General features: G+C 45.7%; 1 protein-coding gene across 1 annotated transcript in view; it reads left to right on the top strand.

Annotated features, from left to right (window-relative positions):
- Window positions 1-2856: 2856 nt before the first annotated feature.
- LOC141055872 (uncharacterized) overlaps window positions 2857-22287 on the top strand; it is an 87378-nt gene continuing 67947 nt past the window's right edge. Inside the window, exons 1-7 of the mRNA XM_073552587.1 lie at window positions 2857-2993; window positions 4201-4347; window positions 4477-4656; window positions 4739-4862; window positions 4946-5043; window positions 5242-5332; window positions 16759-17940. Of these exons, the coding sequence (XP_073408688.1) occupies window positions 4276-4347; window positions 4477-4656; window positions 4739-4862; window positions 4946-5043; window positions 5242-5332; window positions 16759-17940 (1747 nt within the window). The 5' untranslated portion in view covers window positions 2857-2993; window positions 4201-4275. The remainder of the gene's footprint in view (window positions 2994-4200; window positions 4348-4476; window positions 4657-4738; window positions 4863-4945; window positions 5044-5241; window positions 5333-16758; window positions 17941-22287) is intronic.

The following is a 22287-nucleotide window of genomic DNA, read 5'->3' as shown; positions in this document are numbered from 1 at the left end:
CACAATGTTCAGATCCAAGGAGCACGATCACATTTATCATTGCTGCGCACTGTGTACGCCATCAATTGAGGGAGCAGCAGAGATTCTCTTACTATTACTGGGATCCCACTCCACTCACTTCTCACACTCAGCAAGTGTCTGCGCTGCGGACTATATACACCCGAAGCATCGTATACACGGCTCCGCTCTGTGCGCAGCATACACTCACAGTGGCTCAGTGGCTAGCACTTTTGATTTGTAGCGCTGGAGTCCTGGGTTAAAAACTCCCCAAAGACAACATCTGCAAAGAGTTTCTATGTTCTCCCTGTGTTTGTGTGGGTTTCCCCTGGGTTCTCAAATTTCCTCCCACACTCCAAAGACATACTGATGGGGAATCTAGACTGTGAGCCCCATCGGGGACAGTGATGATAATGTCTGCAAAGCACTGCGGAATATGATAGCGTTATATAAACAAAAGCATAATAAATAATCCATACACCTCGTACACGCGCGGCGCCGCTCCGTACACCTTGTACACACGCGGCTCCTCTCCGTACACCTCGTACATGCGCGGCACCGCTCCGTTCACCTTGTACACACGCGGCTCCTCTCCGTACACCTCGTACACACGGGGCTCCGCTCCATACACCCCGTACACACACGGCTCTGCTCCGTACACCTCGTACACACACGGCTCCGCTCTGTACACCTCGTACACACATGGCTCCACTCCGTACACCCCGTACACACACATGTCCAAAGACATACTGATGGGGAATCTAGACTGTGAGCCCCATCGGGGACAGTGATGATAATGTCTGCAAAGCACTGCGGAATATGATAGCGTTATATAAACAAAAGCATAATAAATAATCCATACACCTCGTACACGCGCGGCGCCGCTCCGTACACCTTGTACACACGCGGCTCCTCTCCGTACACCTCGTACATGCGCGGCACCGCTCCGTTCACCTTGTACACACGCGGCTCCTCTCCGTACACCTCGTACACACGGGGCTCCGCTCCATACACCCCGTACACACACGGCTCTGCTCCGTACACCTCGTACACACACGGCTCTGCTCCGTACACCTCGTACATACACGGCTCCGCTCCGTACACCTCGTACACGCGCGGCTCCTCTCCGTACACCTCGTACACGCGCGGCTCCTCCCCGTACACCTCGTACACACGTGGCTCCTCTCCGTACACCTCGTACACGCGCGGCTCCTCCCCGTACACCTCGTACACGCGCGGCTCCGCTCCGTACACCTCGTACACACATGGCTCCGCTTCGTACACCTCGTACATACACGGCTCCGCTCCGTACACCTTGTACACGCGCAGCTCCGCTCCGTACACCTCGTACACACACGGCTCTGCTCCGTACACCTCGTACACACACGCCTCCACTCCGTACACCTCGTACATACACGGCTCCGCTCCGTACACCTCGTACACACACGGCTCCGCTCCGTACACCTCGTACACACGCGGCTCTGCTCCGTACTCCTCGTACACACACGGCTCCTCTCCGTACACCTCGTACACATGCGGCTCCGCTCCGTACACCTCGTACACACACGGCTCTGCTCCGTACACCTCATACACACACGGCTCCGCTCCGTACACCTCGTACATACACGGCTCCGCTCCGTACTCCTCGTACACGCGCGGCTCCTCTCCGTACACCTCGTACACGCGCGGCTCCTCTCCGTACACCTTCTACACGCGCGGCGCCGCTCAGTACACCTTGTACACACACGGCTCTGCTCTGTACACCTCGTACACACACGGCTCTGCTCCGTACTCCTCGTACACACACGGCTCCTCTCCGTACACCTCGTACACATGCGGCTCCGCTCCGTACACCTCGTACACACACGGCTCTGCTCCGTACACCTCATACACACACGGCTCCGCTCCGTACACCTCGTACATACACGGCTCCGCTCCGTACTCCTCGTACACGCGCGGCTCCTCTCCGTACACCTCGTACACGCGCGGCTCCTCTCCGTACACCTCGTACACGCGCGGCTCCTCTCCGTACACCTTCTACACGCGCGGCGCCGCTCAGTACACCTTGTACACACACGGCTCTGCTCTGTACACCTCGTACACACACGGCTCCGCTCCGTACACCTCGTACACACGCGGCTCTGCTCCGTACTCCTCGTACACACACGGCTCCTCTCCGTACACCTCGTACACATGCGGCTCCGCTCCGTACACCTCGTACACACACGGCTCTGCTCCGTACACCTCATACACACACGGCTCCGCTCCGTACACCTCGTACATACACGGCTCCGCTCCGTACTCCTCGTACACGCGCGGCTCCTCTCCGTACACCTCGTACACGCGCGGCTCCTCTCCGTACACCTTGTACACGCGTGGCTCCTCTCCGTACACCTTGTACACACACGACTCTGCTCTGTACACCTCGTACACACACGGCTCCGCTCCGTACACCTCGTACACACACGGCTCTGCTCCGTACACCTCGTACACACACGGCTCCGCTCCGTACACCTCGTACACACACGGCTCCGCTCCGTACACCTCGTACACACACGACTCCGCTCCGTACACCTCGTACACACACGGCTCCGCTCCGTACACCTCATACACACGGCTCTGCTCCGTACACCTCGTACACACGTGGCTCCGCTCCATACACCTCGTACACACGCGGCTCCGCTCCGTACACCTCGTACACACACGGCTCCGCTCTGTACACCTCGTACACACACGGCTCCACTCCGTACACCTCGTACACACGCAGCTCTGCTACATCCTTCCTGTAAACCCCTCCTGACCCCACACAGAAACTTCCCCTCATCCAGCACCATGACAACCAGCACAGCAGAGTCCTGCATACACTGAGGCCCCTGATCATGTGACCCCTGACTCCTCCCCTCCTGTGACCTCATCCCAGGTCCTGTGCACACAGAGCAGCCATATATGTGGAGTGCGGCTCTGCGGGTGGAGGCTCCACACCAGGACTGTAGCAGGTAAAGACCCCAATATTCACAGGTGTCCCTTCTAACTGGGGGAACTATCCCCTCTAATAATCCTCGGACAGTTCTGACAAACACGGGAAAGTGCCCCTTTATGGAGGGGACAGAAAGTCTGTTTAGTCTCTTTAGCTCCATAGTATCAGCTCTAATCCAATGGTGAGAGAGCGATTTACCCCGAAGAGTCACAGATTGGGGGGTTGTTATATAATGTTATATTTAGGGGGTTTTGTGTTGTCTCCTTATAAGAATCACAATGGTTTTGTTCCTTTTCTGCTGATAGAAACAAACGACCCAACTATGAAAGACGGGAACCAAGGAGACGGGTATTAGGCCGGGATCACACATGCGAGGAATACGGCCGAGTCTCCCATGTTAATACCCGGCACTGCTGTCGGCACTCGGATCGGTGCATGCGGCCACAGAGCAATACATGCAGCCGCAGGCTCCGCTCCTGAGTGACGGCGGCAGTGCCAGGTATTAACATGGGAGACTCTGCCATTTTCCTCGCATGTGTGATCCCGGCCTCACTCTCATAGTATGGTGCCTCTTTACTGGCCACCCACACGGTAATGTCGGGAAACCTTCATATAGACGGCCGGTGGGGATGGAGTCAGTGACGGACTCTGGCCAAATATGTTTCTAGAGCCGTAGTAGAAGATGAAGATGTCGTCCTCATCATGAAGTAGTTATTTCTCCTGTCCCGTGTAATGAATATCTCCTGCAGTATTGCTAATGCCGATTCCAGTGTCGGGAAATGAGACGAGAATTAGCGTTATGGAAGATGAGTCAATGAGGAACGTATTCAGCTGCCGACTCCGAGGGAGAAACTGCTTGTTGTCTGTGGCCTAAATATATAGGTTTTATTAGTAGATATCAGGGAAAAAAAACAGAATGTTGTAAAATAATAGCAATACCATTGCTGCTTTGGTCCCCGCCAGTCTCTGTATTTCCTAGTCAGTCCCAACAAACTTGTGACTCCTACAGCTAATCAGTTGCTGAAGCAGTGAGTAACATAGCCAGTGATTGGGAGCATGGAGGAGATGTCATCAGCAATTCAACTTATTTTCCAGCAAATACAAGACTAAAGAATACAACGTCTACACATTCTATCTCCTGTTATGTTCCCTTTATTATCTCCAGTAATTGTATTATTACACAGGATTTTTATGATGTTACATCGGCTCATCTTCTTCTCATTCAGGTCTCTACAATATTGGATCCTCTCAGTGAAGATCTTCTATAGAAGGCATTTTTTCTGAATTATCCATTTTTCAATATGGACAGAGACAAGATGGCGGAGAGGATATTACACCTCACCCTAGAGATCCTCTTCCGGCTTACTGGAGAGGTGAGAGATTCTGATGACGTCACATTACATCATTCTTATCTATGGGAATAACAGATGGACAGAACTGGAGAGGTGAGGACTCTGGAAATGTCTGTAGTGAGATTTATTAATGTGTCTCTCCATAACCAGGATTACACAGTAGTGAAGAAGACCTCTAGTGAGCGCAGTCAGGGCCCTGTGTCTGAGGGATGGGGAAGACCCCTGAGCCCAATCACGGGGCCTCCACCTCACCCCCTGATACATGAGGACATCAATGACCAGAAGATCCTAGAACTCACCTACAAGATGATTGAGCTGCTGACTGGAGAGGTGACACTGCTGGGAATGCTGGGACATTATACAGTAACATTATTAAGGGATCGGGGGATGACGGTATCATTGTATATGTCAGGTTCCTATAAGATGTCAGGATGTCTCCATCTATTTCTCCATGGAGGAGTGGGAGTATTTAGAAGGACACAAAGATCTGTACAAGGACGTCATGATGGAGGTTCCCCAGCCCCTCACGTCATCAGGTAATAGACAGGACTAAATACACACGGCCTATAATTATCTGTATGTAAAGAATGAATTCAGTCCTTGTTTGTGTTTCCTCCAGATCTATCCAGTAAGACGACAACACCAGAGAGATGTCCCCGTCCTCTTCTTCCACGGGACTATAAACAAGAAGATCCCAGTGTTCCTCAGGATCATCAGGTAGATGGAGAGAAGGTGTAAGGAGATCTCCCCTATGATGTGTAGACGGATGTGAAGGTCTTGTGCTCAGTCTTGTTTTATCCACCAGTATTATATGTTTTATACTTGTGTAATGAGAACGGTGGAGATGGCAGGATTAGAGCTGATCATAGATGTGACTTCTCCATCTGTCTGTGACTTTTACAATATTTGTTTCAGGGTGAAGATCTGACCCATATTAATACTACAGAGACATATGTGAGGGGTGATGCGTGGTGTAAAGAGGAGATTCCTACATATGACTACCCAGGTGAGTAGTAACCACTAAATACAGAGAAGTCACGGATTCTTTTCAGTCACCGGCTGTTTCTGCCTTATCAGTGGTATAGTCCGCCCGTGTCACAATCGTGTGATCACCAGTTTGCTTCTAGGCCAGAACATTCTCCTCCATTTGGAAATGTTGAAATTGTGAAAGCTGCTGACCATTACCTGTCCAGATCTGTGAACTACAAAGCTAAATGACAGTGTACGTAGAATGTGCTGACAAGTTAGAAAATCACTTGAAGAAAAATAATATAATGGACCTATAAGAGAAAGTGGAGGGTAATGATGCTGTTGGCTTCCTAGATCCCTGATATCTTATTGGATGAATCTCCCTTCTCTCCCTTCTGTGCTGCTGAATGTGCTCATATGGTCCCTACAAGACCAGATCCAGTCTTTCTGGCCAAACTTCGCTTTTATGATCGACATTAAATGTGCAGTGAGGCCAAGTGTGAATTTCTATACAATAACAACAGTTTCCCTTTATCATTTTTATCCTGTGCCATGATATATAGGTGCTTCTCACAAAATAAGAATATCATCCAAAAGTTAATTTATTTCAGTTCTTCAATACAAAAAGTGAAACTCATATATTATATAAAGTCATTACAAACAGAGTGATCTACTTCAAGTGTTTATTTCTGTTAACGTTGATGATTATGGGATACAGCCAATGAAAACCTAAAAGTCATTATCTCAGTAAAGTAGAATAATTTACAAAAACACCTGCAAAGGCTTCCTAAGCTTTAAAAAGGTCCCTTAGTCTGTTTCAGTAGGCTCCACAATCGTGGAAGACTGCTGACTTGACAGATGTCCAGAAGCCAGTCACTGACACACTCCACGAGGAGGGTAAGCCACAAAAAGGTCATTGCTAAAGAAGCTGGCTGTTCAGAGTGCTGAAGCAGGTGCACAAGCAACCGTGATAACCGCAGCCTTGAAAGGATAAGAAAAGGCCATTGAAAAATTTGGGGGAGATTCACAAGGAGTGGACTGCTGCAGGAGTCATTGCTTCAAGAGCCACCACACACAGACATATCCAGGACATGGGCTACAAGTGTCACATTCCTTGTGTCAAGCGAATCATGACTAATAGACATCGCCAGAAGCGTCTTACCTGGGCCAAGGAGAAAAAGAACTGGACTGTTGCTCAGTGGTCCAAGGTGTTGGTTTCAGATGAAAGTAAATTTTGCATTTCATTTGGAAATCAAGGTCCCAGAGTCTGGAGGAAGAGTGGATAGGCCACAATCCAAGCTGCTTGCGGTCTAGTGTGAAGTTTCCACAATCAGTGAGGGTTTGGGGAGCCATGTCATCTGCTGGTGTAGGTCCACTGTGTTTTACCAAGACCAAAGTCAGCACAGCCGTCTACCAGGAAATTTTAGAGCGCTTCATGCTTCCCTCTGCCGACAAGCTTTTTGGAGATGGAAATTTCATTCCCCAGCAGAACTTGGCCCCTGTCCACACTGCCAAAAGTACCAATACCTGGTTTAAAAACAATTGAATCACTGTGCTTGATTGGCCAGCAAACTCGTCTGACCTTAACCACCTTCACAGAATGCAGCCTTAGTGCTACTGAAGGTGTCTCTTTTACTTAAAAACGCCCTGGGTGGGTGACAGGTTCCCTTTAACCCTCACAACACGTAGTGTGCTGGAAGAAAATACTCTGGATTTACATCACTGACGCCATTAAGTGCAGTGACCCATATCTCCTTTCCTATATATTGTAGCAATTGGATTAAGGATTAAAATATAACTTTTATTTCACAATATTAAAATTCTAGAAATAAAGTGCAAGGTGCTCAAAACAAACAACACACAAAAAGAAAAGCTGGTGTGCTAAACAGATTAATTCAATTCGTATTCAACAGAGATGTCCGTTTTCTCAAATATTCCTGTAACAGACTCTCTGCTTCTCTGTATTCATATACTCTTGTAGATCTTTCAAATATTGGGTTATATAACACAATAACACTGGTGCCCCAAAACAAATTATTGCAACTTGCCAAGCAGGCCTTTAGGCAGCAGTACTGCAGCAAAACAGTGACGTTCAGATATTGCATCGAAATGCATTCACAGCTGACACCATAAGAACAGCCATTGCAGATTGCCCAACAGGCCTATAATCAGTGACACAGTGGCTTACCAAATCTTATATCTTCAAGTGCCCAATATAACTGATGCAGCACACCATAGCCGAATAATTTCTTATGTTAGTGTTATCAGCATTAGTATGGGTCTATCTACTCATTTGACATAGCCCTTATTCATACATACTCAGTGCACGGACTCAAGAAAAAGCACAAACCAGCATTTTACCCTAATTAGACTCCAGTTTTGTACTGCGAATTCCTAGGGATTATATAGGTACACAACTATATAGGAGTCACAGTAGTTCATTATTGTCATAATGAACTACTATCACCCCCATACTACTCTAGTTCTCCCTAACTCCTGCAATCCCCCTCCTAGTAAGGAACTCCCCCATTCTCCCCAGCCACCTAACCATCTCCTCACAACTGTTCCTCCCCATACAATCCTTTTTCTCCAGACATGCACGGCCACATCATGTCCTATCCGCCTCCCACCTTCTAATGCTCTGTCTACTACAAAACCAGGGGAAGAGTCTTGAGGAGATCATTTGCATATTCCCAGTGCCTTCTGGGATAAGTGAAGAGTCTCCGCAAGCTCAATGATCACTTGGTTTTGGCCGTTGCAGCTGAAAAGAGGAAATCGGAAAACCGCGCGCCGACAGGCACGCAAATTTTGGCTCATCTTTCATCGTTTTTAAGAAATCTCAATATGGAAGAGGCCAGGAGCCATTTGGTGAGCTGCATTTCTTGCTACATGTTCACAGACTTACCAGTGGAAAAGCCAAACTTCACATGCCACAAATGCAAGCTGGTGTCCCTGTTGTAGGAAAAGTTGCAAAGTCTTGAAGAGAGGTTAGCTACGTTGAAGATCATTAAGGAAGGTGAAGAGTTCTTAGACAGAGCAGAATTATCTCTTCATGTTACAGAAAGAGAAGAAATTCGAAGTGCACCTGAAGAAACAGAGGAATGGAGACATGTGACCCAGAGAAGCAGGAGGATCAGGAGGCAGTCAGCACCCATACTTCTCAGGAACCAGTACCAGGCTCTCACGCAGGAAAACGATGAAGAAATACATCAGGATAAGACTTTTCCCACACAGCAACCTTGTACGCCTTCAGAGTCCTCCTGGATGGAGAGAGAAAAATGTGGTGAAGAAGAAACGGAGAGTGGTGGTCATGGGGGATTCCCTGTTGAGAGGAACAGAGACCGCTATCTGCAGACCGGATATAACTTCAAGAGAAATGTGCTGTCTTCCAGGTGCAAAAATTAAAGATGTGTCTGACAGGATATCAGGACTCTTCAGACCTACAGATGATTACCCATTCCTGCTACTACATGTGGGGACAAATGACACCGAAAGAAACGACCTGGAAACCATCTGCAGAGACTTTGAAGACTTAGGCAAGAAAGTGAAAGAACTGGGAGCGCAGGTGGTCTTCTCTTCCATCCTCCCAGTGGATGGCCATGGAACAAGGAGGTGGAATAAGATTCTGCAGGTGAACAACTGGCTACGTCGATGGTGCCGTCAGCAACGATTTGGATTTCTGGATCACGGAGTGAATTACCTTTACGATGGACTACTTGCTAGAGCTGGGGTGCACCTTACGAAGACTGGAAAACATGTATTTGGAAGTCGTCTTGCTACACTTGTAAGGAGAGCTTTAAACTAGAACAACATGGGAAGGGAAGCAAAAGACCAGAAAAAGCCATACACCTGACAAATGCTATTGAGAACTCTGCTATTAGAAGTGGAAAGGAAGAACAAAGACAAAAGAATCTAATTAATAAAAATATTGGAGAAAGAGAAACCAATCACAAACTAAAATGTTTCTATACTAATGCACAAAGCATGGGTAACAAACAAGGAGAATTGGAACTACTAACGCAGGAAAAGAAATATGATGTCATTGGAATCACTGAAACTTGGTGGGACAATACACATGATTGGAATACAAGACTAGAAGGATACATCTTATTTGCAAGAAACAGACTTGATAAACGAGGAGGAGGTGTCGCATTGTATGTTAGAAACGCGTATATCTGCACAGAGATTGAAGCTTCAGAGACTGGGAGTTCTGTGGAAACTGTTTGGGTAAGAATACAAGGACAGAACAATGGAAAGGACACCATTGTAGTCATTTACTACAGGCCGCCTGTGCAAGCTGAAGATATGGATGAACTCTTTATGCATCAAATGGCCAAGTTCTCCAAAAAATATGACATAGTTGTCATGGGAGATTTCAACTATCCAGACATTTGTTGGGAATCTCTCTCAGGCAAAACTAACAGGTCAAGGAAATTCTTATCCTCTCTTGCTGACAACTTTATCTTCCAAAAGGTAGGGGAGAAAACAAGGGGAACTGCTACCTTGGATCTAATCCTTATAAACAGGAAGGAAATGGTTGAGGAGGTAAAAGTGGCTGGGACCCTAGGAGGTAGCGACCATGCTATTTTAGAATTTTGGATAACTAGAGGAGGAAGACCTGTGAAGACTCAGACGTCAAGGTTAGATTTCAGAAAGGCAGATTTTAAGGGATTCAGAAAGAGAATTGGAGGGATCCAATGGCTGGATATCCTTAAAGACAAAAATGTCCAGGAAGGATGGGAAATCTTGAAAAATGAAATTCTCAAAGCACAGTTGTTAACAATTCCGAAAAGAGGGAAGAATAGGAAGCCAGGATGGATGAACACAAAACTTAAGCACATGCTAAAAAGGAAGAAAAAAATGTTTATAAAATGGAAAGAGGGAGGCATATCTAAAGAAGAATATAATGCTGTCTGCAGAACCTGCAGGGCACAAATCAGATTATCTAAAGCTGACAATGAATTGAGGCTTGCAGGAGATGTCAAAAGCAATAATAAAGGATTTTGGGGATATGTCAAAAGTAAAAGAAAAGTCAAAGACGCTATAGGATTTTTACAGGATGAAAATGATGAAATGGTAAGACAGGATGTTGAGAAGGCCAAACTTTTAAATTCCTATTTTGCATCTGTTTTCTCTCAGAAAGGAAATGTAAAATCAACTGTTCTTCACTGTCCTATTAAGGGAATAGAAGAATCCAGGATATCTATAAACAGAAAGATAGTGAGGAAACACTTAGCTAACCTAAATGAATTCAAGTCTCCAGGTCCAGATGAATTACACCCCAGAGTACTGAAGGAGATAGCAGAAGAAATTTTTGAACCTCTCTCCATAATCTTTGAAAATTCTTGGAGAACAGGAGAAGTCCCAGAAGACTGGAGAAGAGCAAATGTTGTTCCTATCTTCAAAAAGGGGAAGAAGTTGGACCCAGGCAACTATAGGCCGGTGAGTCTGACTTCTATACCAGGAAAGATCTTTGAACAAATTATTAAACAACATGTATGTCAGTACCTGGATAAGAATGAAGTGATTAAACAGAGTCAGCATGGGTTTGTAACTAATAAGTCATGTCAGACTAACTTAATTTCCTTCTATGACGGAATCACTGATTGGGTGGATCAAGGAAATGCTGTAGATATAGTATATCTTGACTTCAGCAAAGCATTTGACAAAGTATCTCATACAATCCTTATTGAAAAAATGTCTCTAAGTATGGAATGGACAAGGCAACTGTTAGGTGGATTCATAACTGGCTTAGTGATCGGACCCAAAGAGTGGTCGTAAATGGCTGCACATCCAGTTGGAGGAATGTCTCAAGTGGGGTACCACAGGGCTCTGTCCTGGGCCCTGTATTGTTCAACATCTTTATCAACAATTTAGATGAAGGAATTGAGGGTAGACTGATTAAATTTGCCGATGACACAAAGCTAGGAGGGATAGCTAATACTAGAGAAGAGAGAGAGAGGATTCAAAAAGATATAAATAAACTGGAGAAGTGGGCAGCAACTAACAGAATGGTTTTTAACAGGGAAAAATGCAAAGTACTACATCTGGGCAATAAAAATGAAAAAAGCATATACAGAATGGGAGGAATAGGCCTAAGCAACAGCACATGTGAAAAAGACTTGGGTATACTAATAGATCACAAACTGAATGAGTCAACAGTGTGATGCAGCAGCAAAAAAGGCAAATGCCATTCTAGGATGTATTAACAGAAGCATACAGTCTAGATCACGTGAAGTCATTATTTCCCTCTACTCCTCTTTGGTCAGACCTCATCTGGAATATTGTGTCCAGTTTTGGGCACCACATTTTAAAAAAGACATCAACAAACTGGAGCAAGTTCAGAAAAGAGCAACCAGAATGGTGACCGGTCTGCAAACCCTGTCTTATGAGGAAAGGTTGCAGGATTTGGGATTGTTTAGTTGGCAAAAGAGAAGACTGAGAGGAGACTTAATAGCTGTCTACAAATATCTAAAGGGCTGTCACATTGTAGAAGGATCAACTTTATTCTCATTTGCACAAGGAAAGACTAGAAGCAATGGGATGAAACTGAATGGGAGGAGACACAGATTAGATATTAGAAAAAACTTTTTGACAGAGTGATCAATGAGTGGAACAAGCTGCCACGAGAAGTGGTGAGTTCTCCTTCAATGGAAGTCTTCAAACAGAGGCTGGACAGACATCTGACTGGGATGATTTAGCGAATCCTGCTTTGAGCAGGGGGTTGGACCAGATGGCCCAGGAGGTCCCTTCCAACTCTACGATTCTATGATTCTACTCCTCGTTGCTGGCGACATATCCCCAAATCCTGGCCCTCCTCAACACATCCCTACACTCACTTCTACCACCCTGCCACGATCCTCTACACGTCTTCGCAACCTCATACCTATTCATCCAGCCCCCACACCCCCAACCCCCTTACCTGGAGCCCTATGGAATGCACGATCTGTCTGCAACAAGTTATCATTTATCCATGACCTCTTTATCATCAACAAACTCTCCTTCCTCGCCATCACTGAAACCTGGCTCACTCCCTCTGACACAGCCTCTCCAGCTGCGCTCTCCTATGGCTGACTCCATCTCTCTCACACCCCTCGCCCCAGCAATAAACGTGGTGGAGGAGTTGGCTTGCTCCTGTCTGATACTTGCTCCTTTACCCCAATTCCTCTGCCACCCTCCGCTACTCTTCCCTCGTTCGAGGAGCACTCCGTCCGCATCCATTCCCCCTCCAACCTCCAACTGGCTGTCATCTACCGCCCCCCAGAACTAGCCATCTCCACCTTTCTCGACCACTTCACCACCTGGCTACTCCATTTCCTTTCTGCTGACATGCCCATCAACGATGGCATAGTTTTACTCACAGGAGGAGAGCTTCCTATTTAGTCCTATAACTATCCAGTCCTACCTATCTATTTCCTGGGACAACACGGCTCCCACCTCGACGTCAGAGGCATCCGTCTGGAGCACAAACTCCTTAGTGAAATCCAGTGCGACCAAGACCAGCTGTCTGTACAGGGCGAGCTTTAACTCCTGGAATGTCATCTCTGCTTCAGAGGACCACTTGACCATCGATGTCCTTGTGCCTTTGAACAGATCCGTCATGGGTGGGACTATTATGGCGAAGTTAGGGATAAATCACCGATAATATCCCACAATTCCCAGAAACGCCCTAACCTGTTTCTTAGAAACCGTCTGCGGCCACTTTTGGATTACCTCCACTTTATCTATTTGTGGCTTTATCTTGCTTCTTTCAATGATGCAGCCCAAGTACTTTACCTCTTCTTTCCCGAGAGTGCTGTTCTTTGAGTTTATAGTAAACCCTGCCTTCATCAGTGCATCCAGTACTGCCTGTGACCTTCTGCAGGTAACTTACCCAATAACAGTGAATTGGGAAGCTTCTGTGGGCTGCAGAATTTACTGCTGTAGGTGTGGCTGGGTGCCATTTTATTGGAGCCTAGTGATATCCGCTGAGCTTCACTTTCCCTCTATCACAGGACCTGTTATGCCACAAACTGTACTGGTCACTTCTGGCATAACAGGTCCTGCATTGTGAGGACAGGCTGTAGATGCGGAGAAGGTGGACAGCAGAGGAGAGAAGCGCTCACTGGAGCCGGAGGATGGAGAGTAGTGAGTGTGGGTGATTTACCTCCCTGCTCCTCTGTCCTGCTACTCCCGGGTACGCACTGTGTGTCTTGAGCAGCCATCCTCTGCTCCTCACACGCTGCCCTGCTCCACTGTGTCCTTCTCCTGCTCTGTCTCCCCCTCCCCACTCACATACAGTCCCAGTTATCTCCAGTAATCTGGCTCCTTCACTTTTATCACAGCTTTTATGGCTGTCTGAGGAGAACAATGACATAGAGCCCATAGTCTAGTCTATCGGTGGTGGGAGGGGAGGGCAGTTTCACCAGTGTGGGCATATCTGTAATCCTCTCCTGTGTCATACTGTCTGCTGAGCCGTGTATCTAATCCTCTCCTGTGATACTGTCTCCTGAGACGTGTATCTAATACTATCTAGTGTGATATTGTCTGCTGAAAAACTCTGTGCTGCTGTCACTCTGCTGGTTTTATGTGTGATCTACATGGTGGGATTATGTGTGATCTATATGGCGGTATTATGTGTGAGCTATATGGCGGTATTGCGTGTGATCTACATGACGGTATTGCATGTAATCTGCATGGCGGTGTTGTTGTGATCTACATGGCGGTATTGTGTGTGTGTCACTCTGCTGGTTTTATGTGTGATCTACATGGTGGGATTATGTGTGATCTATATGGCGGTATTATGTGTGAGCTATATGGCGGTATTGCGTGTGATCTACATGACGGTATTGCATGTAATCTGCATGGCGGTGTTGTTGTGATCTACATGGCGGTATTGTGTGTGATCTACATGGCGGTATTGTGTGTGTGATCTACATGGCAGTATTGTGTGTGATCTACATGGCGGTATTGTGTGTGTGATCTACATGGCGGTAGTGTGTGTGATCTACATGGCGGTATTGTGTGTGATCTATATGGCGGTATTGTGTGTGATCTATATGGCATTATTATGTGTGAGCTATGTTAAACATTAATTCTTTACGTTTCTTCAATTGCTGAAAAAAGATTTTTTTATGGCACCTTCCCTTTAAGACATGAGCATGGGCCAGATCTAGTACCCTACGTCTACAGGGTCCTAGAATCTAATATTTCACCTCGCTGTTTAGTGACCTGATATAGCAACTCCTCATTGACTGCGAAGTATGGGAACCTGGTGTCAGCCCCGGCTCTTGGGCAACCCCATTTATCACAGTCACGATGTCAATTGCATTTTTTTTAAGTCAAATCCTGCATTTGGGCAGTCCCAAAATTCCCACCAGAAACCTCCACTTCACACAAGGGGACCTCGTCCATCTCTGACTGCGATGGGGTTTCATCAGGGTTGAGCTGCCTCCTATTTGAGTCACTTGACAGCCCTGACCTTCCCCACAAATCCCACAACAGGCTGAAGTCCCACCCAATTATCTCGGGGTGTAGCAGGTCTCTGACTTCCCCGATTTCATGGGACTCCATACACCGGCTCGTTTTTATCAGCACTCTGGCAATAGGGTTGTCCTTGGCATCCCTGTGGATACAGCGGATGACTACATGTTTCCCTGGGATCAACTGGTGGAGAAGCATGGCCCTTATCAGGGTCACCAAACTCCCTGAGTCCAAGAGTCGTGACACCAGTACTCCGTTTATGGTCACAGGACATGACTGCGGCCCCTCTCTGGGCTGATAGTCCACACTGCATGTGAGATAAGCGTAGTAAGAGGAGCGCCTCTGAAGGCTGCAGTCCATCTGCTCAGAGGACATAGGACAACGGGCGGCTATGTGTCCATGCCCGTGGCATCTCCAACAGATCAGGTCTTTACCAGCATCCTTTGATTACCTCTCAGTGACTCCTTGGGATCTCAGACTCCCCCCAGTGGTGACTCTACTACTCCTCTTTTGGGACTCTGACTCACGCTGAGTACCCCAACATGGGGACATCCCACCCCACCTGGATTTCTCGACCTTCTGGTACCTTTCTATGAGGCCCACCAGGCCATCAGCATTACAAGGGGTCTCCCTGGGCAACCCAGGTCTGCAGCGGTCTGGGGAGGGAGTGAATAAATCTGTCCATGACCATCCACTCGACCATCTGGGCTGGAGTGGAGGACTTCGGCTGCAACCATTTCTTGACCAAATGCAACAAGTCAAACATCTGAGAGTGGGGAGATTTGTCACCATAGATGCCCAGTGATGAACCCTTTTGAGCTCTGACAGACATAGTGACCCCTGAGCATGCCAATATCTCAGTTTTTAACTTGCCATATTCCCGGGTATCCTGTAAGGCTAAGTCAAAATAATCTTTCTGAGGTTCACCGTCAGGGGGTCAGCACCTCTGTCCACTGCTCCGGGGGCAGGCTCTCCCGCTCTGCAACTGGTTCAAACACAGTCAAAAAAGCCTCTATATCATCCCCTGGGGCTCATCTTCTGCATGGCTCGTCTTACAGCTTTCCGGACACAATAGTCATCTCCTTGATGTGGGGGCGGGGCAGTTTCTCTGCTGCGGATATCTCCCAACAAGAGTTCCATCTGCCTTTGTTGCTGTTGAAGCTGTTGTATTAGGAGTTTATTTGTTGCTTGCTGTACTTGCTGCTGCTCTTGGCTCAGGATCAGGTGCTTGATTAGCTCCTCCATTTTGTCTGACCATTGTTCCATCCATGTAACCACCTTCACCCAGGACATATGGTTTATCCACCTCTGCTACCCATGTTATAACCCTCAGAGAATTAATCTATTAGAGTAGTGACTATTTTTTATTCCACAGGCACGTTCCAGAAATTAGTACGCAGTGGATGTGGTAGAAAAAAAATTGCAAATATGCCATTATATTACTCAACACATAATGCCCAGATTGTGCTCCAGGAGGCACACTGTAAATTAAGTGGGTTCTTCTCACTATAGTAATGCCAAATACATGGATGCTAAATGTGATTTGGGCACGTGACAAGGCTCAGAAGCGAGGGGGAGATTTCACTTTGGGAGAGTGGTTATTGGTGAATTGGTTTATGGAAGCCATATTGCTTTTCCTGAGCCTTTGAGCCACTAATAATATGGAACATCTGTTTTTCCACTGACAGATGATGGACCTGAGTGGGGACTTGTTTTTTGTGAGATGAATAGAAGTTTTTATTAGTATTATGTTCATCTACATAACGTTTGTTTGTGGCTTTTTATTCCATATTTGGGAGGCAGAATGAACAAACAGTTGAACACCACACTCTACTGGTTCATCCTATGAGATTCTCTATTAGACTGTGAACTGTCATTGTCTTGGTGAAGAATTCAATATTTTTACATACCTTGCCATTTTACAGACAGTTTAAGTAGAAATGGTCAATGACATTCAAAGACATTTTATTCAAACATAATAATTGGTTTATATCTTGGCAGATGACTGTACCAGGAGATCAGAGGAACAGCTGACATCTTCAATTTTTAAATCAGATGATTTTGAGATCCCTCCTGATTCTACTGTAGTGAATGTCATTACTCCAGATATACCATCATCCCTTCACAGCAAAGATATTTCAAATGATCCTTTGAAACAGGTCCTGTCTTCTGATTCATTAGCGACAACTAAGGAAAATCAGAATCACAAAATAACCATTAAAAATGGAAATACTCCTCAATCAAAGAACCCATTTTCATGTTCAGAATATGGAAACCGTTTTCCCATTGAAAAGTCTTTTCTTAAACATCCAAAAATTCACACAGTGGAGAAAAGATTTTCTTGTTCCAAGTGTAGGAAATGTTTTAAGCACAAATCATATCTTGTTAGGCACCAAAGAACTCACACAGGAGAGAAGCCTTTTTCCTGTTCAGAATGTGGGAAATGTTTTAACCAGAAATCAGCTTTGGTTAACCACCACAGATCCCACACAGGAGAGAAGCCTTTTTCATGTTCAGAATGTGGGAAATGTTTTAACGAGAAGTCAGCTTTGGTTAACCACCACAGAACCCACACAGGAGAGAAGCCTTTTTCCTGCTCAGAATGTGGGAAATATTTTACACAGAAATCAAATTATGTTACGCACCAGAGAATTCACACAGAGGAGAAGCCTTTTTCCTGCTCAGAATGTGGGAAATATTTTCGACAGAAATCAAATTATGTTAAGCACCAGAGAATTCACACAGGAGAGAAGCCTTTTTCATGTTCAGAATGTGCGAAATGTTTTCATCAGAAAACAAGTTTGGTTACGCACCAGAAAACCCACACAGGAGAGAAGCCTTTTTTATGTTCAGAATGTGGGAAATGTTTTACACAGAAATCAGATTTGGTTCACCACCAAAGAACCCACACAGGGGAAAAGCCATTTACATGTTCAGAATGTGGGAAATGTTTTACACAGAAATCAGATTTGGTTAACCACCAGAGAATCCACACAGGGGAGAAGCCTTATTCCTGTCCAGAATGTGGGAAATGTTTTAACCGGAAAGCGTATCTTGATTGCCACCAGAGAACTCACACAGGAGAGAAGCCTTTTTCATGTTCAGAATGTGCAAAATGTTTTAATCAGAAAACAGCTTTGGTTATGCACCAGAGAACCCACTCAGGCAAGAAGCCTTATTCCTGTCCAGAATGTGGGAAATGTTTTAACCAGAAATATATTCTTGTTAAACACCAAAGAACCCACGCAAGCTAGAAGCCTTCTTCATGTTCAGAATGTGGAAAATGTTTTACACAGAAATCAGAGTTGGTTAAGCACCACAGAACCCACACAGGGGAGAAGTCTTTTTCATGTTAATAATGTAGGAAATGTTTTACACTAAAATCAACTCTTTAACATCAGAGAACACACAAAGGGGAGGAGCCTTTTTCATGTTCAGAATGTTGAAAATGTTTTAACCAAAAATTGTATTTCTTAAAGGGGTTGTCCATTACTAGGACAACACCTTGTAATTCATCATGTTTGTCCTATTTCAAATAAACACACTCATACTCATTTTACATGCCGGCACTGTTCAAGTATTCTTGGCCCTCATGTTACCGAGGTTCATGTGAGGTTGTTCCATAACATGAGCCCAGAGCCAAATCAGTGCTGACTTCACTGTTCCTGCCTTCAGTTTTATTGAACATCAACAGGAAGCTGTGATGACTCCTGGAGTGGACCATCTGGATCGTGGTACCAAACCACCCAGGGCGAGCTGACCTAGTGAGGACCACCCCCTATACAGGGAGTGTCAGGGGCAAGCCCAAGGGGGTAAGGTACTACGACTGTTGGAACCAGGTGGCCGGCTCACAGGAGACACGAGTGAGTGTGTCTGCAGGATGCAACAGGGAGTGTGCAGAGGACAGGAGTGTGCAAAGCGTGGACACAGGGGCACGCAAGGTATAGGACTGTACAGGGCGAGTGTGCGGAAGCCCGGAGGGTACAGGACAATACAAGGCGTGGGCATGGGAGTGTGCTAGATACTGGATAGTGAGAGGCGAGTACACGGGAGCACGTATGGCACACACAGACAAGCACGCTTGATTGGGAGCAAAGCAAGGTGAGTGCAGAGGAGCACGCTAGAGTACTGAGTTAGAGAGAGCGCGCACTGGGAAGCACGCCTGAGTGCAAGGATAGGCAGAAGGTGTGCTAAGAAGCACGACAGGGAGCAGAGCGTGTGCCAAGAGGCAGGACAGAACACAGTGCAGGAGCAGTGCATAGATACAAAGCATGAGCTAGGAAGCATGGCAAGACAAAGTACAGGAACAGAGCACAGGGCAGAGTACGGAGCACAAGGCAGAGGACCCGAATACAGCACACAGCCAGGCAAGAACCAAGCAGACCAAGCCAGGAAGCACAACAATAATCAGGCACCTCCCATAGGAAGAGGTAGCCTGATATAGGGCAAAAGCACAGAGACTTCCGGGTCAGGTCCTCCAGGACCATAGAGAGGACAAGGCTGCAGCTAGAGCTGAGAAGAGCACACATGCGCACTAGTAACGTGCAGCCATGGAACTAGATACGAGAAGTGCGCGTGCTCACCCGATGGGACCCCCAGAGTGGCCGCAGCGCTGGAAGTGGTGATGTCAGGCGCAGGGTCCCGCCCCCCAGATGAGAGCGGCGTGACAGAAGCCAAGGCTGCAGCTGCTCTCTGACTTACTCTTATTATTATTTTTTTTAACTGTTTTTATTAATTTTAACAACAAGGAAAAGGGTACAAACAGTTACAGTATGTTCATGACGTTAAACCATAATCCCACCTTTTCCCTTAGTCACACCCCACCCCTCCCTTCCCTTCCTGCAAATGTCATCATTTGAAGAGATTCCTTAAATTGGTGCGTGTCCTCCAACACTTTGTAGCAAGTACCATCTAGTGCTCTCGAATTGTTCCCTAAGTCTGTTCCTAGACACTGTATCCAAGGAGAGAACAAGAAACGACGATCTGGTGAAGAACTTCTCTGTTAACTTTTCTTTGTTGGTCAAAGTTTCCAGCCAGCCCATTTTAAACAGAAAATTAATTTTTGTCAATAATAATGATTTTGACTGAACATTTGAGTTTACTCATTGATGTAATATACTTTTTCTTACTGCTAAGGCCCAAATCACTGTGAAAAATGAGGATGAATGAACTCATGGAGATCAACATCCAACACTGCGGAGACACCATCACATGTTTCTCAACGCAGTGATTTTAGAGCAAAGCCCCCATCCCTTATGGGAAATATGTAAAAATATGCAAAACACAAGCCGCGGAGACACCATCACACGTTTCTCAACGCAAGCAATGACTAGCCAGGTCTTTCCCCGGGAAGGAACAACCACGGGAAGGGCAGTCTCCAATGAAGGAAACTACCTAGGCCCAAATCACAAACAAGGCCTTAGTGTGCTTTGGTAATACTCTTGGGGTCTCCTCTAAAATATTAAAAATAGCCCATTGTGGGGAAAGAGGGAACTCAAAACCACACAATTGTTGTAACTCAGAGTGAATATCACGCCATAACTTTTGAATTTTGGGGCAACTCCACATATGATGGTAGATGACAGTATTATGAAAACCACATTTAACACATTGATAAGAATTTGTAGGAGACATTCAGGATTGGATGTACGGGGTAATATAAGCTCTATGTAATAGTAATATGGTCATATCGGTATAACTATTATATGGAATAACTGTCCTTTGTGTCTCGGTAGCTTCTAATATATCTCCGACCTCCAACCCCTCCATATCCTTTATCCATCTCGCCGGACCAGAGGTTTTAGCATCCCAAGACCATTCCTTCCACAGAGTGGAATATATGGTACTAGTTGACACCAAATGAGACCTACCTGTTCTGAGAAGAATGTCCAATTTATTGCCTGTTCTCTCTCTCTGTCTGCTAGCCTCAAACCTAAGAACCAGACTGCGTGCCAGCAGGAATATGAACGGTCGTCCTCCAAATACAAGATAACAGGATACCGCCTTGTCAAAAGTGATTGTAGAGAAACTATGGTCTAATAGATCCACCCCAACAACACACTTTTGTTGTGCCATAATTTCATAGATTTTAGGCGGTTTACCTTTCAAAAATAGTAGGTTACCTAGAAAAGGCTGGAATGGTGACAATCTAACTCCCAAATTACAAAATTTCCTCACTCTTCTCCAGGACAAAATAGTTTGCCAAAGTATCGGATGATCTCTAATTTTATCAGGGAGTTCTTCATTAGTCAGATGTAACAAAGCCATTAAAGATATATGTGGATAAATCTGCCCCTCTAGATAAGTATTGGCGAAGTGGGATGTTCCCCGCCTCCAATCTATTACATATCGCAAGGTAGCTGCTATGTTATATCGGACAATATCAGGGAAGTTAATGCCCCCTCAGATCTTGGAAGTTGTAACTTGCATAACCCAATGCGTGAACGGCCCCCCACTCCCCATATAAATTGTCGAAATGTCCTATTCAAGATGTTAATGTCTGATTTGGATAATAGAAGTGGTGATGTTTGAAATAAATATAATAATTTAGGAAAAATTATCATTTTAATTAAGTGACATTTCCCGGTAAAAGACAAGATAAAATGTTTCCAGGAGGCTAGTAACTTTATTAATAATGGGTCTATAATTAAGGCAATACAATTTATGTGGATCCGCTGGGAGTCTAATGCCCAGATATCCAATAGACTCGCTCTTCCATTGAAAGGGATACCAGCTCTCAGCTATTCTGCCCGCCCTGAATATCGCTGGTGCTTCTGACTTATTATAATTTATTTTAAAGCCAGTAAGATGTCCAAATTCTTCGATTGTCGAAATTATGGTTGGGATAGGTTGTGTTGGGTTGGCAATAAATAATAAAATATCATCGGCAAAAGCCAATAATTTTGTTTCCGTGTTCCCTGTAGGAAACTCGTGGAAATCCGGCATATTTTGAAGAGTTCTCAATAAAGGATCTAATGCTAAATTAAACAATAATGGAGACAACAGGCATCCCTGCCTCGTACCCCTCCGAATGGCAAAGGGCACCGACAGGGTGTTATTTATAAAAAGCCTAGATGTGGGGTCCCTATAAAACAATTTAATAGCACTGCAGAACCATGACCCAAACCCTCTGAGCTCCAACAACTTATGTAAATAATTCCAGGAAACCCTGTCAAAGGCCTTATCTGCGTCAAGACCCACCACTATTGTTCCTTTTGCCCTTATTAACTCTACAACTAGATATAATACCTATCGCTGTTCTTACATTAACGATTTCCCATGTACAAACCCCATCTGATGTGGTGAAATTAACTCAGGAATAATCTGCTGGACTCTAGTTGCCAATATTTTTGTCAAGAGTTTAAAATCTGCATTGAGCAGTGAGATTGGGCGGTATCCCTCCACCTGCAATGGATCTTTCCCAGGCTTAGGAAGCATAATAATACAAGCCTCATTGAATCTATCTGGAATATAACCCTTTTCCATAATGCCATTAAATAACCCAACTAGATGTGGGCCTAAGATTTTATG

This window comes from Dendrobates tinctorius, unplaced genomic scaffold, assembly GCF_039654945.1.
Source record: "Dendrobates tinctorius isolate UK_male_01 unplaced genomic scaffold, ASM3965494v1 ptg000192l, whole genome shotgun sequence".
NCBI lineage: Eukaryota > Metazoa > Chordata > Amphibia > Anura > Dendrobatidae > Dendrobates > Dendrobates tinctorius.
Note: the sequence above shows the minus strand (reverse complement) of the source record. Positions and strands in the feature narration are given on the sequence as shown.